The 20527-nt window shown below is 44.4% G+C and overlaps 1 protein-coding gene across 1 annotated transcript; it reads right to left on the reverse strand.

Moving 5' to 3' along the window:
- Positions 1-958: 958 nt before the first annotated feature.
- LOC147621859 (small acidic-like protein) lies at positions 959-19608 on the reverse strand. Its single transcript, XM_086822881.1, has 8 exons — positions 19451-19608; positions 19288-19370; positions 19151-19189; positions 18841-18893; positions 18662-18725; positions 17238-17280; positions 17109-17156; positions 959-1473 (listed from the first exon to the last, which is right to left on the reverse strand). Exons 1-8 carry the CDS (start codon positions 19544-19546, stop codon positions 1225-1227), a joined length of 675 nt encoding a protein of 224 aa, XP_086679007.1. The 5' UTR covers positions 19547-19608; the 3' UTR covers positions 959-1224.
- Positions 19609-20527: the final 919 nt, after the last annotated feature.

Consider the following 20527-nt stretch of genomic DNA (forward strand, 5'->3'; position numbering starts at 1 on the left):
TGTGGTTCTTGCAGGTAAGATGTCGTGGAGGGAGGAGCTACTGTTGATGCTATGCACAGGTCGGGGCTACTGAGTTGATGCCAGCTGCAGGAACAAGTGGCGGAGGGAAAGGCCACGGGTGTGGGAGAGGGCAGTCAGGGCTGATGCCAACCGCTGATGGCAGGCTACATGTCAGGTGGCAGCACTGCAGAGGGCAGCACACAGCAATGCAGAATGGAGATGGACGTCTTGGGTGGCTGCAGGAGCTAGCTTAGCTCTGATACCATGTACAACTTACATGGTGGTTGCAGGAGCTGTGCAGACAGTGAGGCAGAGACGAGAGAGAGAACACAAGCTCAAAAGAGAGAGACTCGCTTGACTCAATGACAGTTATTGATTGATGATTAGCTGGTAGCCTTACCTTGTGATCATAGAAATCACACACACACACACACACACACTATACTAATGACACCTGGCACACTTATCCTATCTTCTTTATAAGAGGGTGTTCACACCTTAAGATGTTCACGAACAGCTCCGAATCCTACCATTAAGTAATGACCTGCTAGTGATTCCATCTATTCTCAAGTGTTCAGCTTCAAGATAGATCTGTATATGTCTGAAGCACAACACCACTCAAGGTGTTGCCTTGCAAAACATCGACACACCTAGTATGACACTAACTCATACAAATACCTTTTTGATTGAATCAAGCACTTAAAAGTGAATCGACATACCTAGTATGACACTAACTCATACAAATACCATTTTGATTGAATCAAGCACTTAGAAGTGAATCCATGAATGACCCTGATGTTCTAGGTTTAGCAAACCACGACGAGCGCTTTATTAATTATGTCCTTCAACCAAATTATGAAAACCTCTCAAGATCTCAGAAACTTGACCCTATTTCAACTACACACTCTTACTAGCTGTGTCAATTAAAACTCCAAACTTTCACCTGAACACCCTAAAATAAGTTACATAATGACATCTGGAAATTGAAGTACCGGTCGTGAAGTACATTTAAAATGCAAAATATGGCCAGCATGGCAAAACCTTGCCCTATGGCTATCCACATAACAAGCCTGAAGAGGGTTCCCCTATCAGAGTCTGCAAGAATATCAAGTTCTAGAGGTGTAAGCATTCAACCTAGATTGCATAAGGGTCGCTGGCCTGCACAACCATAGCATGTGAAAAGTCACTTCCAAAAATCTTTACCAACCCTATACAATTTCAATCTCAGCTGATTGCAAGCTTCTGCAGATCAGATTCTTCCAGAGAATTTTCTTTTTGTTTCTTCATTTCACAAGGAAAAGCTTCATCTGAACCATCTGATAAATCACACTCATCTTCAGAGCAGCTTGACCCAAAATCTTCACCTTCCTCCAATACATTACTTTCTCCCACGGTTTTATTAGCTTTTGATCTCCCTTCTTTTGCACTCGATCCCAGATTTTGAAGCTCTGCTTTGGGCATTCCATTGCTCATCTGAAGAAATCAGTATGAATCAGAGTGTGTGTGTGTGTGTGGGGGGGGGGGGGGGGGGGGGGGGGAGAGAGAGAGAGAGAGAGAGAGAGAGAGAGAGAGAGAGTTATTAACCTCAGCTAAAGCCTAGAGTGGCCTATAAGACCAAAACAATGCAATGTGTAGACAGTCTGTGATAGGAGATGCAAGGCCATCCCCTAAAGCTGTCAATACAAAATAGAAAATGAAAAATAAAAACTGTTTTTTTGAGCGCAAATGTCACACATTAAGTGCCAAGGATGTGTAGTGCCTCCTGCCCACGTACTGAGAGAGAGAGAGAGAGAGAGAGAGAGAGAGAGAGATTCTACATCAATGAAAAGTTCAGGTTACTTTCCAAACTTAACAAAAACCGAAGTGTGATCTGGACTTCTTGAGGGAGACTACCTGCTATGACATCCCCACTAACGTTATCAGCATCTAAGAGTGGGTGCAAGTTCAGGCATAAAGATACGGCACTTCGAAAACAATTTTCTTATACAAATCATTGAGCTGCATTTCTTTCACGTCTCCTGAGGTGAACGGTAGACTCCGCTATGATGAAGGCTAGTACTAAATTTAAAGAAAATGCACACCCACACAAGGTAGCTGGTCGGGAAAATTGAACCGCTTTGGATAGAAGAAATTTATTTAAACCAACTGGTTGCAACTTGAACAAAGACTTCAAAAGAAATCTATATATCCAATAATAGGACAGAAAGGTGTACCCATGGAAAGTTCAGGCTATTTCCCAACCTTAACAAAAAATAAAGTGCAATCTTGACTCCATGAGAGTCTCCTCGCATTTCAAATCATCAATTCCATCATGGATAGCGTAGACTACATGCTATAAATCCCCACCCACGTCATCAGCACCCAAAAATAGGTGCAGGTTGAGGCTTAAAGATCTGCCATCCTAGTAGAGACAAATCTTCAAAGATAAACCATCAAACTCAGTTTCTATCACTTTTCTGGTTGTGAAGGGCAAACTCAGCGATGATGAAGGCTAGCACTAAAGAGAACACACACACACACACACAATAGTTAATTGACCCACTTTGGATAGAATGAATTTTTATAAACCAACTAGTTGCAACTTGGACCAAGGCATCAAAAGAAATCTACATGCCTGCTAATACGACAGAAAGGATGTACCGATGGAAATTTCAGCTTATTTCCCTAACTTAACAAAACCAAAGTGCAATCTTGACTCCATGAGATCCTCCTCACAACTTCAAGTCATCAACTCCATCGTGTACAGCATAAACTACGTGCTATCACATCTCCACTCACATCATCAACGTCGAAGAGTGGGTGTAAGTTCATGCATAAATATACATCACCTCGATAGACAAATCTTCATAGACAAACCACAAACTAGGTCTCTATCACTTCTTCGAAGGTTAAGGGCAGAGTCACCCATGATGAAGGCTAGCACTAAAAGGAAAACACACACACACACACACACCCCGTCTTCATCACCAGATTGTCTAATTATCCGCGTGAACCACGTATATAATGACTCAAGGCATTTGGCCAGATGCCACGCTCAAGGAGCTGGATATCATGTGTAAAATGCTTGAAAGATGGGGGATGACTCTGCCCTTAACCTCGATAGACAAATCTTCATAGACAAACCACAAACTAGGTCTCTATCACTTCTTCGAAGGTTAAGGGCAGAGTCACCCATGATGAAGGCTAGCACTAAAAGGAAAACACACACACACACACACACCCCGTCTTCATCACCAGATTGTCTAATTATCCGCGTGAACCACGTATATAATGACTCAAGGCATTTGGCCAGATGCCACGCTCAAGGAGCTGGATATCATGTGTAAAATGCTTGAAAGATGGGGGATGATCCAAACTGCAGTTGCACTATGCATGAGCATGCTACTTGGCATATGCTTTGCACGCATGTACTTGTTTTCTGATAAGGATATTGCCTGAATTTAATGCCTGTGAATTTCCACGGCACTGGGGATGCCCGGGAACCCCGGTGAATGAGAGAGTGCATAAATTTGTATGGGCCTCACATAGTGTATCTTGTGTGTTTTGCAACAGATAAGTGCTAGTTTAGGTCCAACTAATGTGAATGATGCAGATTTAGATTAAAACCTGAGGACACTTTATCACTTGGGCACCCCTTCATCACTGAGGGTGGCCTGTCACAAAACTTGGTCAAAATAGTGGACAAGTGGCAAAATCATTGTGTATGGGTATGAACAAAGCATGGCAAATTGGAGCCCCCTTCTTCCCTCTCCTTCACATGCAAAATTCAGCCATCACACTATCTTCTTGATAGTTTATACCCTCCTCCCCCTATCCAGGCTGTATGGACTGATTTCTAGCCTCATTTCTGAGATGTACCACTCCAACTGCTTGTTCTATTGCTGCCCAGAAATGCTCCAATGTTGGTCGGCCTCTTTTATGACTGCTTGAAGGCTCCAAAATGTTGTCCAACCTGATTTTAAGCTGTGAGTATAGCCTACCATATATGTGAATACATCCAACCAAGGCACTTTTTCCCCCTTTAGGAAGTTTTTTCCCTGTGCATGTGAACACCCTCTTATCCACTTATTGGAGTGTCCTTATCTTTTGTACTTGGCACTCATTTCATTATTAAATAATCCACATCAAGTTGTGTGCCTCTCTCACACACAACTGGGTTCATTGTGTGTCTTTGTGTGTGTGTAGTTGCTGCCCCCGACTCTACCCCAACATTTGGTATTAGAGCAGGTTTGCCTTCCCACCGTGACGACCCATCAGCTATCAGAGCACGCAGCTGGAAAACCACCACAGCCACTCAGCTCGGCCCTCTGGGGGGGGGGCGGGTGTGTGGGGGGGGCAGAGTTTGAGGGGGCAAGAACTTGGGCAGCGTACAGGCAGCAATGGGCTGAGCTCAGCCCCATGCAGCCGTACTTGGGCACCCTTAATTTTTCGCTCAGCTCTGACCAGAGGATTCTTTTTTGGGGTTTTCCATCGTCTTCGGTCCTCTCCAGTCTACTCTGACCTCAGCGTCGACCTACAGCAACCACCTCCAATCTAATCCAACCTTGGCGTCAACCTGCAGCAACCAACCTTCATCAATAGGTCTATATACTCTCTATCTTTACACGACTCTGCATTTTAGTACACTTGCAGGAGTTACTTGCGGTCATCACCAGTTTGCAGTCAGTGCTACTTCGTGTTTGGGTCAAAGAGATTATCTACAGGTCTATCAGTGGCCTACTTGCAACCATATAAGTTGCATTCATTGGCCTTGCACTCGCAAGAGTGTTGAGACAGTAGCATTTGGTGAGGGTCAGATATTGCATCTATTAGCAGTAATGGCTGGCAATGATGTATTTAGAATGCTTGGTATTGAGGATAAGTTGGATGGCACCCACTATCCACTGTGGTAATACATCATGAGGCATGTACTTATTGCCAAAGGCTTTTGGAATGTGGTGAGTGGGCTTGAGGCCCGCCCTGCATCGCAAGCACACCAACAGGCTGCTACAAGTGTTTTGGAGAGTGATACTGTGTCTACTTTGACGGCAGATCCACCACCCCCTCCTACCGTGGAGCAAACAAGATGGGATGCCAATGCACGTGCTTTGATAGCATTGTCTGTGAAGAGAAGCATAATTCCTCAATTTGCTCATGCAAGACTGCCAAAGAGGCTTGGGATGCGCTTTGTTGTGCTTTACCAGATTCGCAATGAGGTACGTGTTACCTTCTTGCGTGGGCAGCTTGAGTCAGAGCATATGAATAAGGGAGATTCTATTGGAGTGGAGATCAAGGCACACACGCAACAAGCAAGAACAGAGAGAAAAAGGTAGAAGCACAATACTCAAAGTAGATTGATGACAATGAGTAAAGTACAAGTGAAGTGACATGATAAGGTCACTTACACACACTCATAAGAGTGTACATATGCTCAGGGGGGAGGGGGGGGCATGGGGAACTCCTATAAAGGGAGAGTGCCCCAGCCCATTGTTAGCCTAAGTCCACACGTCACTACCATATAAATGCATACAACCCCCCTATAGGATGAGAGAGTCTTCGTGAACATATCTGCCATATTGTCGTGTGTAGAGATATAAGCCACGCTAATCTCTCCTGCAATGAGCCTCTCCTCGACATGGTGATAATCCTCCTCAATGTGCTTTGTGCGAGCATGAAACACTTGGTTCCTCACAACAGCTAATGCACTCTGAGCGTTAGTGAAGATGGAGGTGGTAAACTGTTCTCCAACACTTAGATTTGCCAAAAGGCATCTGAGCCATACACAGTCTACAGTCACTGTAAAAGCTGCCTTGTATTGAGGTTCACAGCTTGAAGTGGCCACTATCGGCTATCGGCTGCTTCACTATCACCAAGATGAAGGAAAAAGCCACTAGTAAACACTCGGGTGTCATAACATCTAGTCCAATTGAAATCACTGAAAGCATGCAAATGAATATCACCCCCATTCGCATAGAATAGACCAAGGGACTGAGTGTCCTGTAAGTATCTAAATATTCGCTTGGGCAGCTTGCCAATGCTTACTTCTGGGACCGCACATAAAATTGCTCAATTGGGAGACCCCAAACTAAATGTTTGGCCTCGTATTACATAGATAGATGTGTTGGGTAGGAGGGAAGCTAGCCTGCACACACACACACACACACACAACCTCAAGCACAGAGAAACTTGAGAGTGCTGGAAAAGATGTACTCAATAATGATATGAAATGAAAGTACAAGTGAGTACTAAAAGGCCTAGGGCAAAGTGCCCAACACGCATAAGTGTGTTCACACGGGGAAAAAACCTGTGTCCAGTCACAGGGAAAACGTCCCGTGAGTAAGCTGGGTTCACACCTGAACTAGCCGGGAGTGGACATGACCAACAAACCCCCCTCAAGTGAATGGTGTGAATGGGTAGCAGCAGGGTGATAAAGCTGTGAATGCTGCCCTGTACTATGCTCCACAATAAGAGTGAACTGCAGTGCCAATGGAAAAAGCAAGCACTATATGACGGGAAAAAGGAGAATCCCCAATGTCATAGTGCTAATGCTAGAGCACAGTAGTACATAGATGCATCACTAGAAATCCATGGAAAGATCATGTGGACATCAACTGCATCAAATCAAGAGGCATCGCATAATACCCCCCTGAAGGCAAGTACCAAATGCCAAGCTGAACTGCATGTAATCCACATCAATGCTCTGTAACTGCACCAGTGATAAGCATAAGAAGAGGTAGCAGATATACGCATGTGTAAAGGCAACAGGATCCAGAAGTCATGCTTGTGAGACATGCAATGTAAGCTGCAAAAGTGAAACTCATCAATGGAGGATCCGATGAGGAAAAATCAGCAATGGGAAAAGCTGAAAATGGGGAGAAAAAGTGGGGGCTCAAGGCGGGCATCAGCCAATGCTATGAGAGGATAGGTAAACTCTCAGCGATGCCATGATCAATGTGGCATGTATGGCAAATGTAAAGATGCATAATCCCACAATGAATAATATACATGTGACATGTCAAAACCATGAGAGCAAGCCAACACTTGGCCAAGTGAGTAAAAGGCACTCCCAGTAAACATCACATGTGAGAAAGTGACAATGTCAACACTATAGAAACAATCCCGCTGCAAGGGAAAACAGCATAAAAGGCATCTCTAGTAGACATCACATAAGAGAAAGCGTCTAGCATAGACGAGCATAGGGGTCAACAAGCATAAGTGACCATGAGGCATCACCAACTACATGTGGGCAAGTAGAATCCCCCCCTGAAATGCATCTACCAGACAATGCATATCATGGAGTACAGACTATAAAGCATAGTCATCAAAAGCAATGGCATCAGAAGACATCTCTGCAGGCAATGAAGATGTAAGTGTCAAGACTGACACGTGTGTAGCCAAATTGGCCTGATCTGCACCTGTGGAAGAAGATGCCAGCTTCTTCTTTTTTTCACTCTCAATACACTTCCTGCATTCCTCTATGGTGTGCCTTGTTTTCCTGCAATAGTTACAACACTTTTTCTTTTCAGGCTTGTCCTCTGTCTTGGGAGGATTCGATGGGCTAGGTTTAGGCCCAGATCTATTCCCACGAAAAGGAGCAACCGTTGCTCACTCAACAGACATCATGTTGTTCCTGTTGGAACGAGATTGCTCTTCACTGAGCAAGAGAGTCACAAGGTTGTCAAAAGTGACCGCATTAGGTGCATTGCCAGTCAACAACCGCAAAGTGGTGCCAAATGTCTGATAAGAGTCAGGCAAGTTGCACAAAACCGTCTGAACAAGATAGCTATCTGTCAAAACCTCATCAATGTTAATGAGATGCTCTCGTAGGTCCTTCACATGCGTAAGGTACTGATCGTCGATAGAGTCACCTTCAAGCATGCGGTCAGTCTCAAGCTTGCCCCGAAGGTAAGCTACACGAGCCTCATTGCGACTTGAATACAATGCCGCCAAGGTATCCCAAGCACCCTTTGCAGTGGTGCAAGATCGAATGTGCGGTATGATATGCCTGCGGCACGAGAGAGCAATCAATGCATGGGCCTGAGCATCCCAAGTACGCTGCTGCAGAGTAGGAGGAAGACGAGGAGGTGGACCTGCAGGAGGATGAGCGGGACCTGCAGGAGGATCACCTTCTGCTGGAGCAGGTGCAAGAGGACGCTCCTCAGTGCCATCCACATACAACCATACATTTTTGGCAACCAAAACATGACGCATCATATAAGCCCACATAGGGTAGTTGTCCCCATTGAGCTTGTCCTCTTGAGATAGCATTCCAAAGAGGTCATTATTACTGTTGGCCATGATAGGACAGCAAATCTGTCACAAGTCACCACGAGTATGCAATGTCCAGCAAAACCGTAAGAATGCGGGAGATAAGCAGCAGGATAACCAATGGACTGAAAGGGAACTCCTTCACTAGGAGAAATACATATGCATGTCCCAAATCTCCAAGTGTACTGCACGATGATGCAAATCTATCAAAGTGTCCACAATGGCATACATATACTGCAGCAAACCACAAATGTATACATGTGTCGTGAAAAACACAATCAACTAACACCTATAAGAGCTGCAAGTGCTCATTCTTGGCAGATCAAATGTAAATTGGTCGAATGCTCCAAAAATGGGCTCAATGTAGAAAAGCCCTAATTTTTAGGCAACCAATTAGACCACAGCTGAACCGGATCTGCACCTGTAAATCTGCTAATGCGATTGTCACATGTACCAAGTGCTGCAATGCCCAAAAATTGGGGGAAATGCCCCAATGCCAACCAAATGTGCGGGAAATGCCGCAATGCCAACCAGATGTGCCTGCAATACCCAAAATTGCCTGCAAATAGTGCCAATTTCTGCAAAATCGAGTCAATTGCTGCAAAATAGTGCCAATTTATGCAAAATCGAGTCAATTGCTGCAAAATAGTGCCAATTTCTACAAAATCCCCAAATCTCTAGTACAATTATGCACCAAATCTGCTGAAATCAATGCCAATGTGTGCCAATGTTGCAATTGCAAGCTCAATGGTGAAAAGCCCCAAATTTCAACAGGTAAAATGTGCAATTTCAGGTCAAAAATTTATAAATCCCTCAAACCTTGCAGATATGTAAACCTGTGGGCTGAAATTTTCGAAAAACTTCAAATGCCCCAAATTTTGTAGCGTGCTGGTGGGTGGAGATGTTGGGTAGGTATAGATCGGGCAGGTACAGCCAATGTTGGGTAGGTACAAAAGGCGAAGGCAGGGCGACGCAGTGCAACTGCAGTGGTGCTTGTACGATCGCGCGGCGCAAGTCAATGGTCAACACTGGTACAATCGACGGGCGGCGCTTGTACAGTCGACTGCGACGGCTCTGGTACAAGGCGGCACAGGGCAACGAGTGCGACGAGCAGCGCTCGTACAGTCGACGTCGACGGCGCACACAATCGAGTGCCGGCGGCAGCAAGTACAGTCAATGGTAATGAGTGCGATGGGATGCGCTCGTACAGTCAACGGCGACGGCGCACACAAGGCGGCGCAAAGCAGCGCTCGTACAGTCGACGACGACGGCGTAGAGTGGCGGCAACGGCGGCGCAGATCTGAGCGGCGGCGGCGGCGCACACAGAGGGCGTACGGTCGTGGGCACACCTGTGCGGAGCAGAGAATACACGCAGATCTAGAGAGAGTGTGTGGTGTCTAAAGTGTGCAATAGGCTGTAGCAAGGGGCAAACCCTAACCCTAATGTTTGGGAGCAACAGGGTGTAACCCTAACCCTAACCCTAACCAAGCTCTGATACCAATGTTGGGTAGGAGGGAAGCTAGCCTGCACACACACACACACACACACATACAACCTCAAGCACAGAGAAACGTGAGAGTGCTAGAAAAGATGTACTCAATAATGATATAAAATGAAAGTACAAGTGAGTACTAAAAGGCCTAGGGCAAAGTCCCCAACACACATAAGTGTGTTCACACAGGAAAAAACCTGTGTCCAGTCACAGGGAAAAAGTGCTCGTGAGTAAGCTGGGTTCACACTTGAACTAGCCGGGAGTGGACATGACCAACAAGATGCATAGTTGCATTCCGTACTGGTACGGAAAGTTAAGTCCGTACAGTACGGATCCGTACGCCGTACATGACAGGTCAACTTGTACTTTTTTTTATATTGAATCCGGTTCGCATCGCCTAGGGTTCCGTACCCTTTTTTTTAATCTCTCGTGTTTTGGGCCGCCCGTACCTGCGCTGCCCATCGCGTTTCCGTACCTGTGCACCGTACATGCGCCGTGACCCGCGTGACCTGTGCGCCCATCCGTCTACTACTGTACAGCTTCAAGGTGCCTGCCCATTGCCTCTCTCTCTCTCTCTCTCTCTCTCTCTCTCTCTCTCTCTCTCTCTCTACTTACTACTTAGAATTTAGTACCTATAGACTCTCTCTCTCATGAATCATGAATGATCATTGGTGACACACAAACTCTATTTTCAGCCTATTTTCAGCCCTCTATTAATTTTGTATTTTTTCCAATCATTCCCTCTATTTTCAGAAATTCAGCCCCTTGAACAATCCCTTTTCAATGTATTTTTTCCAATCTTCATTCCCGAATTCCTCTATTTTCAGAAATTCAGCCACTAATGTGGCTTCTAATGTTGATTTTTTTAAATTGCAGCTTGTCCAAGATGCCAAAGGCACCAAATCCTTACTGGGCTGCACACACCATCATACTTAATAGCACATCATCAGCAGGTTCAGGCACTCGTCATTGGAAGTGCCGTTATTGTAACTTGCAGCAGTCTAGCTCGATCACGCGGGTCATCCGCCACATGTCAAAGTTGGGGGGCAAGGGAATTGGTGGGTGCCCGTGTATTCCACAGGAGATGGCTGATGCTATTATAAGGGAGAATCCCAAGAAGTTTCCACATGGCACAGAGATTCGTAGCACTATCGTTGATGACGAAGTGTTGTTGGATCCTTTGCCTACAGATGCAGCACCTAGCAGAAACAGGGCTAGGATTTATGAGGATGAGGAAGTGCCTGCTTCTTCTGCACCTGTTGGGCAGCCTTCTACGCAACACAACATTAATTCCTCCTTGCACTCCATGTCATGGATCAAGGAGAGGCAACGTAGGGCTGAGATTGAGATAGAGCGCACTCTCGTTGAGTGTAATATCTCTTTCAATGTGCTACGCACAAACCAATGGAAGAGGATGATTGTCGCTGTTGCAGCTGTAGGTAATGTGGATGGGTGGACAGGTTTAGAGTACAATAAGATGAGGACCACCATGTTGGAGGAAGAGAAGGAGAGGATTGAGACTTCTCTCCAACCTGTCAAAGAAGGTTGGAAGAAGTTTGGTTGCACCATCATTTCAAATAGTTGGAGTGACACGAGGCGGCGCCACATAATAAATATCTTGGTCTCTTCATGTCTTGGCACCTACTTTTTGCGTGCAGTTGATGCAGGCAAGGCAAGGAAGCGGATCATAGCTAATTTTATCTACCACCACATTCGTCAAGCTATTGTGGAGGTGGGGGTAGAGAATGTGGTGCAAGTGGTAACAAACAATGCCTCTAACTGCAAGAGGATGGGTGAGCTGATTGAGGAAGAGTTTCCAAGCATTGTGTGGACTCCTTGTGCTGCACACTCCTTGGATCTTCTTATGGAAGATATTGGGAGCTTTAGTTGGGTGAAGCCCACTATCGAGGATGCTACACGCACAGCTTCTTTCTTTAGAAAGAAGCACTAGGCATTGGCTATTTTTCGCTCTCATAGTGCGAAAGATATCATACGACCCTCCAAGACCATATTCGCTTATATGTATTTGGTCTTGGAGCGTTTGTATGATGTTCGAGATGCTCTTCTCGCCAATCAGTGGTTGATGCACCTTGGAGGCAAATGCATAATGCAAATCATGAAGCCACAAGGACCATCCAAAGAAAAGTACTAGATGAGGAGTTTTGGACATAAGCACATAGCATCATGAATTGCTCAAGCGTTGATGCTCCTATATGCTGATGGATGAAACGCTAATGGATGATGTGCTAAATTCTCCAATCGTTTATGCTCCTTGTGCTGAAGGCTCCAAGCGTTGAGGTCTTCAAGGCTGAATATGAATGAATGAATGAATGATAAGCTTAGCTATTTATATGGACAATTGATGCTGGTCGGCTGGCTACAAAGCTGGCTGACTGCATCTTGTCCTGGATAAATGGATAAATGATGTCAAAATGCCCAATAAATGCTATAAATTATGGAAAAAATATTGGGTAAATTCTAATGAATGCTAGATGTTATCTAAAGGCTTTTGCAATGGTCTAAATGCCGTGGATGAATGCTATGCATTATGCAGAGTGCTTTCTAATGCAAACCCTAAGGCTTCTACTGACTCTACATGCATGAATGCATCTTCAAGTGGGTTAAGGGATTTGGACTGATTGACTGACTGTCTAAGGCTGGGGAATAACCTACATAGCTCGTGCCTGACTTATCCTGGATTGAGGATTACAATGGGGTTACGGCGTACGACAAATATCATCCTAAAAGGTACTAATAATGTACAATGTTGCACTAATGATGATGAGCCATCTTGTCACCATGCACTACAGTGCAGAGTGCATGTGACAAGGCATTTCAAAGCATGTACACACAGGCATAAGTCCCAATGGAAAGCCAAGTCCACCAGATATTTCGAACATGTACAGACGCACAAGTCTTAGCGGAACATCTAATCCCAAACATAACATTCAAGGCATAAACACATCGAGTCCCACTGGAAGATCATGTCCACAGTATCACATGACAGGCATCAATCCCATGCATAAGCATAAACCAATAGCCATGGACGCTAGTACAACGCATATACATAATGAGAAAGCAAGGGTGGACCATTTGGGTGGCCAAATGGTGACACACAACCATGCCTGACTCTTTCTTCTTCTCCTTCTCCAGCGGTTTTCTACATTTATTGTGCCTAGCTTTTGACACTAGTTGCTTTTGCCTTTCTTCTTAGACTTATCACCCCCCCTTCTCGACTGTCGACATCCTTTCCAAAAGACTTGGTTGATTTTACCTTTTGGCTTAACCCACCCTAAGAAAAGGCTTTGCCTTTACCTTTTTAACTGACAGCAAATGCATGATCTCCCACATGCAAACTAGTTTGGTTTTTTCGAGAATGATCTTCTTGCAAGAGCACTACAACGACCTCATCAAAAATAATGACATTAGGGTTAACCGTTAACCTTATCATGAGCCCAAGTGTAGATGCACAACCTTGGTATGAATCTCGTAGAGCTATGAAAACAATAGACACCAAAAATCTGTCCGAATAGGCCTCATCAATAAATGCAAGCTGCTTCCTGAGATCTTTAATCCTTGTGAAGAACTCATCCATTAAATCTCCCTCATTTATATGCTCTAACTCTAACTGCTTACGCAAGTAATCCACTCATGCCTCATGACACACGTGGTAAAGCACGGCAAGCGCATCCCAAGCATACTTCGCAGTTTTACATGAGCGAATATGAGAAATAATGCTCCTTTTCACTAGAAGTGCCACCAATGCATATGCCTGTGCACCCCTGCCATCCCACATGGCTTGTTCCGCTGTTGGAGGTGGATGCCACAAGAACTCATATCACAATCCAAAGTACATATACTATGTTACTGCGTTGGCGAGACAGGGCATGCCTCAATCCAAATAACAACATTTCAAATCCCTTTGGCGACTAATACATGGCACATCATATAGAAACACAATGGATATCCTCAATGGAAAGCATCCCAAATACATCACTACTTGCCATTTCAGCCTGCAAATAACTAATCTCTGACACAAAATGCAAATATCCCAACTACCTGCAGATATTGTCAATATCCATTGAATGCAATATGCAACCGAGATGGCTGCCGCTAGATCACCGATGGCAAACGAAACCTACAAAGTGCAATGTAGAGTGTGGAAATGATACTTAGCAGGAATACAGAAATCGATGATAGCATTGATGATGTCATTGAAGCTGTTGAAGATAATCTTGATGATACGATGTCCAAGATGACAAGAGCCCTGGCCCCTGTCTACACACCAAATGTTGTTGCTACAATGTAGAAAACCTAAAATCAAACAAAAGCAGTTCGAAGTGACACTCCCGAAATGTCTGCAAAAACCTTACAACATGCGGATGAGTCCCGAAACGCTCCGAAATGCGCATATATTCTCTTAACATGGTTATCGCAACTATAGAGTATACTTCTCCACCTAAAAGAGGATAGCTCAATTTGAGACCATCAAAAGAACAACTCAAGGAGAAGATGACAAGGAAGTGATAGCCAAGAGAACTTGCTCTAATACCAATTGTTGGAATGAAGATCAAGATAACACCACACGGATAGCTGCAGAAGCAAGAGAAGATAGATGGAAGCATAACACTCAAAGTAGATTGATTAGCATGAGCGAAGTACAAGTGAAGTGACGTGATAAGGTCACTTACACACACTCTTAAGAGTGTGTAATGCGCTCGGGAGAAAAAACCTCCTAAACATGGTTGTTTCTTGTACCGGTACGAACCTATTTATACCATACGGTTCGTACGATACGGTACCGTATAGTACGATATGACCGTTGGATCGTTTACAAAAGTGTCGTTTGGCTCGTTTTCTGCCTGTTTTTCCTATTGTTTTTCGACCTTTTTTTATTTGCATGTCTTGGCTTTACGCTTGAGCTCTTGAGCAACACCTTTAAAGTGTCCTCCCCCCTTCCAACCTTCCCTCACATTCAAGCTCGAAGCTCCGTAGTTTGTAAGTGTTTTTAAAAAAAACCATATTTTATCATACGGTATCTCAAAATTTTATATCGTACCAAAAATTCTCGTACGGTATCGTACCGTACAGTATCATATTTTCATATTGTGACAACTATGCTCCAAAAGAGGAAAAATATACCCCGGCTCATTATTAGCCTACGCCCACACATCACTACCATATAAATGGCTACAGATTCAATGGATGTTTTTCTCACATCAAAAATTCGAAAGAGCACCTTGCAAGTGTACATAAGATGTATCTTGATAACTCATTGGTTCCCTTTGTTCTCAATGCATTGCCGAACTCGTACCACAGTTTTGCCTCTACCATTAGACTCATGATGAAGGGCAATCCAAAGCTTTATCATTTGATGAGTTGGTGTCAATGCTCTTGCAAGAAGAGAAATCAAGCGAAGAACACATCTATTATGCATTTTAAAGAGCCAAAGGCAAAGCCTCCTCATAGGGTGGCTACAAGCCAAAGATTGATTCAGCTCAATCTGAAAGAACGCGGAGCACGGAGCACGGAGCACCATGCGGAACAGAGACGTAGCAAGCGGAAGGCCAACAACCTGGCCGGGTTCCCCCTTCCCTCCCCCCACCTTGAGATCCCATGGAACCACCAATAAGGTGGGGAAAAGAGGAGAGACCAAGGACATTTTGCCCTATATAGAGGGGTGAATTTACCCCAACCCACTATGTGGGATAAATGACTACCACATGACAACATGAGAAGCGGAGGGCAAGAATCCACCATTCCAACACCCCCCTGATGCGAAGCCCGAAGCCAAACAGCAAAAGCCGACGAGGCTTTGATACCATGAAAGAATGTAAAGCACAAAGCACCAAGCGAAACAGAGATGCAACACGTGGCAGGCCAACAACCTAGCCCCCCGCACCCCCCCCCCGCCCTCGCCACCCCACACCTAGAGATCCCATGGAGCCACCCATAAAGGTGGGGATAGAGAAGAGACCAAGGGCATTTTGCCCTATATAGAGGGGTGAATTTACCCCAACCCACTGTGGGATAAATGACTGCCACATGGCAGTGTGAGAAGCGGAGGGCAAGAATCCCCACCCCACATCCCGATGTTCACCATAAGTGGGAGATGAGGGAGACCATGGGGCAAAGTGCCCCATACAGGAGGGCCGTGAAGACCGAAACCACCATGTGAGATAGGTGCTGCCAACATGGCAATGTAGGAGCTGAGGGGTGGCGACGAATTTCAACGCCAACACCCCCCCAAAAAGAGACGCCCGAACGTAGCCAAGCAATAGCACTCAAACGAAGCCAAGCAACAGCCCAAGAGCCGAACAAGCTCTGATACCATGAAAGAAACGTGGAAGAGCCACCCAAGAGCACCGCCAGAATGCGAAGAGGACGGAGTTCTAGCCTGGCTGAAATGGTCTCCCCACCCCCAATCCCGGTGTCCACCATAAGTGGAGGATAAGGGAGACCATGGGGCGAAGTGCCCCAGATAGGAGGGCCGTGAAGATCGAAACCACCATGTGGAATAGCTGCTACAAACGTGGCAGCATAGGAGCTAAGGGGTGGCGAATTTCAACGCCAACATAGTCCTTTGGCAAGGATGCAGAGAAAGAAGGCGACAAACCTAAGAAGAAGCGCAAGTGCAACTATTGCACGAAACCTGATCATTACATAAATGAATGCAAGAAAAAGGCTAGAGAAGGAGAAGAAAATTCAAGCATGTTTGTGGCTCATGCAGTCATCAAGTTATCCACATGATGGTTGGGCTTTCATCGTGCGTTGTAATTATGATCTTTCTATTCATGATGTATGCTTATCAGGAACAGATGCACATGTTTGGTTCTTTGATAGTGGTGCTAGCAAGCACTTTGCTTCTCGGAGTGTTTTGTTTTCCTCCCTTGAGTCTGCTCCTTGAGATGATATAGTCACATGTGCAAACAACTCCTCATCCCTGGACCTTGGCAGAGGCGGGAACTCTACTAACCTGCATGTGCGCCACCTACAGTTGCCCTGCAATTCAATCCCCTCTCTAGTTAGCATGATTATCTCAAGTTCACTCCATCCCTCTATTGAAAAGATTCTTATATATAGGCTGGTTTTGGGAATCATGCAGCCGAGGGTTTTAAAAACAAGACATTTTCTAGTTAGTATTTTTAAACCATTAACTAGCATCAATCCCCAGAGTTAACTTGCGTATCTTTACAGCTATGGCAAACATGCATTTAAGTGCATAACATCACTCTACGAACTGCAAGCACATGCTCACCATAACAAATTAGAATTTTCACATGCAATGTTTTAAGAAGCTAAACCAAGCTTTACAAAGAACAAAAACTGCAAGGTTGACTAGCGCTTTATCCCTTCAGTCATCACTTACAGCACGAAGCAGAGTTCTTTTGTCCCTTTCCCGTAAGTTTCTCAGTGCCTGCAAGAATGAATGACAATTTAAACAAAATATGTAAAAATGTGCTACTAAACCAGCAGCTCACAACAGGCTTAAACTCACATGTTCAAGGATTTGCTGTTGCTCTTTTTCTTTCTCAGCATCCCTGCAAAAATCTACCATGTTTATTAATCACCTCTCTTCGAAAATAACCACCTTGACACAACATTGTGCTAGAAAACAGTGCCAGACAACGCGACCCAGTTTTGATCGCATTCAGAAATATGCGCTGTCTAGCACAGTCAGATTCGTGTGACATCTTTTTCTCAGCTCAGAAACAGAACAATTGATGAGAACAAGGTGACACCAAGCAAATGACATGACCTTAAAAAGCACCAACATCACATACTCTCAAGAATAAGCCCTTACAGCAGCCCAACTTTAGAAGTACAAAGCACATTCTTAAGTAGACCAGGAATAGACCAGAACGAGATTCACTGTTAAAACACCTGCCAGCATTCTTCTTCTGCAAGCCCCTTGGAAGCTCTCACATCCGCACAAGCTTCATGGTCACACGAGCACACCAATAGTCTGTAACACACATCACCTGTAGAGTAGCGTGTACAAGCCCGTCAGGGCAAGCACAGGTGCCACATTGCAGTGACATGTTGCAATGATGATGTGGTGGCAATGGCGTGGCAGGCTGTGGACCGAGCCAACTGCAGTAAAGTGAACCGACCGGTAGCATGGTGCATATATGTACATGGGTAGCCAAATCGTCATAATCATATGCTTTCCTCAACATTGGACTTCACAGAGCGTTTCAACTTTCTTTGTAGGCAAAGTGCTAGCCAAGAGTGTACTAGGTCATAGGGCTGCAGTTGACATTTTCACTCAGCCATAAGGTCGTTGATGGCTGTGCGTGTGTGTGTGTGTGTGTGTGTGTGAGAGAGAGAGAGAGAGAGAGAGAGTACTCTAAGAGAAAGAGAGAGAGGTGTTGCATGACTCAATGATATTGATTCATGTGATAATACTTAACCGAGTACAATGCTTTTATAGCCTTAGAAGCTCATATGAATGACATCATTGCTTATGTCATTCAGGTATAATATCTAGATATTTTTTCTAACCACTCTTTAAGAGTGGGTTCACACACACACACACACACACACACTCACCTACACTCACAAGTGAGTGTTTTCACACACACACACACACACATACAAGAACAATAACCCTTTTAGGGACTGTTCACACACTGACACAAATGAGTACACAAACAGGGATGCACGACCGATACGCACATACGAGACTCCGAATCCCTTAAGCCATCTCATTTTTCCAACAAAGGACCTCTTACATATTACAACTAATGGTTTCATTCGAAGACCAACATATTCACAAAGGCACATGCCACTGCTATGAGAGTTACCAAGGAGGAACATTAGAGAAGGGACAAAAGCGGAAAATTCAATGATGTGAAAGAGTTCAAACATTCAAACAAGATTTTGGTCCACTGAATTGTTTATGTAAGTTTAGAAGCTTACCTTCCAACTATCGTTTCCGAAGGCTGACAACATTTGGCACAAACATTTCTTTCCCTTGCACAAGCTGCAAATTAGCAATATGTTAAGAGGGACAAAGTTGGACAGCTGCCAGATTCAAGCCGATAATTTGAGTTTCACTAAATCTACATATGTCTTCACGAAAGTAATAAAGCTTCAACCTGAGCACAAGGCATGGTAAGCCTGGCGAACTGCCCGTTTGCTGCACTGGTTACTGCAGAAAATTATCATCATGGAGATGGAATGAAATTGCAATCTTTTCTCGAAAAAAGGGGAAACCAAAAGCTTCAAAGAATTGTATGCATGTAAAACAATCATACATGTATGTATCATGTGTATACATGGCATGGATGTGCTTGTATGTATGCATGTATAAACGCATAAGCATTACCACAGTAGATTCTTCGCCACCCAAAATCCTTATGCCACCAGAAAGAGTAACAAGAGATCCGCACAAAACATGCATCTTACCATTTTACTGGCTCAATCAAAGCCTTGTATTTACCATACCTGGAAAAACAACAAACTATAAACGATCTTTTCTTTGAAAATTACCAAGGATTTAAGAAAACAACAATGTAAACATCGATTAGGGTTTCTGTGCTTACTTTCTGCGCCATTCGATTTGGGCTTTGCAGCGAGGGCAAACCCCAGTGATTTCCGGATATGGGTGCAGCTTCCCTCCGAGTTCCTAGAAATGCTTGCATTGCTCAGCTTCACCAGTGTGTGTGTGTGTGTGTGTGTGATGAACAGGAGATGTGCTTCGATTACCTTGTCGTTCTTCTTGATCCCGGCATTGGCCTTCCACGCAGTCCTGTTTTGGTGTTTGGGAGGACCCTTGATAGCGCTCCCGTGTTTCGAAGACATCACTCTCTGTGGGCTGTAAAAGACATTAATCGCCCTAGATTACCCTTTTTGAACCTTTGCTTTGCTGGCACAAAGCAACAAGTCATTCTTTTTTAAACAAAAGATATTTAGTGGTCGGGTTCGATACCTAGGGGCTACACGACGGACAGCAGCACACATGGCACGCACAAATGCACCCTCTCGAAAAAAATAAAGATAAAATCTAGCATTTACAAAGGATCTCCTGCCACAACCATCCTACTCCAAATCCCGATTTGGTCCCACCTCTCCTCCTCCCAAACAAAAGATGAATGCTCCCAGGAAACATGATAACCCAATTGCATACATGCCACAAGTAGAGACTCAGAGGTACATCCCTTAGGAGTCTGTGCTTCAAAATAATCTCCCTTTGTCCAAATTTTCACATCTGGTCTCAAGCCCAAAGGATTTTAAGGCAAAGAAACACAATGTAGGCATTAATATAAGGATTGTGTTAGCAATTACAATCCTATCATGAAAAGGTACTCTAATCCCTTCCCATTTCTTTATCTTGTTAAGGAACCTTTCAATTGCCCAATTAGTTACATCCTTGCTTGTCACTCCAACTCCAAAAGGTACCCCCAAATGTCTAATGATTTGCCCCTTCTTTATAGCTTCATATCCCCATCTCCCCATGTCAAAGCTATCCTCCTCAGTCAAGTTTATAATACTAGACTTGTGTATATTACATCTGGAATCATAAGCATCATCACAAATAACTGAACTATTTGCAAGGCATTCCTTAAATTCTCATTATTAGCCTTCAAAAATAGAAGAGAGTCATCAGCAAAATGATAAAATGCAAGCAAAGTGATGAGCTATGGTGGATCAAATGCAAGAATCAATATCATTAGCATGTAATTAAGATGATGATTAAGATGAGATTAGTGAGTAATTAAGCTAATAGGATAATGTAGGCATGGATACTCAAAAACCAACAAATACTCATTAGGCCAATGCCTC

Source organism: Cibotium barometz, chromosome 29 (genome assembly GCF_041138505.1).
Source record: "Cibotium barometz isolate CiBa-2024 chromosome 29, ASM4113850v1, whole genome shotgun sequence".
Lineage (NCBI taxonomy): Eukaryota > Viridiplantae > Streptophyta > Polypodiopsida > Cyatheales > Cibotiaceae > Cibotium > Cibotium barometz.

Bases quoted from the DNA above. Each gene is read 5' to 3' on its own strand.
- LOC147621859 (XM_086822881.1), bottom strand. From the start codon at position 19,546: ATGTCTTCGAAACACGGGAGCGCTATCAAGGGTCCTCCCAAACACCAA. The intron at 18,894-19,150 runs GTAAGATGCATG...AATTTTCTGCAG, and splicing joins TTGATTGAGCCAGTAAAATG to TAACCAGTGCAGCAAACGGG. The intron at 17,281-18,661 runs GTAAGCTTCTAA...AGATTTTTGCAG, and splicing joins TCGGAAACGATAGTTGGAAG to GGATGCTGAGAAAGAAAAAG.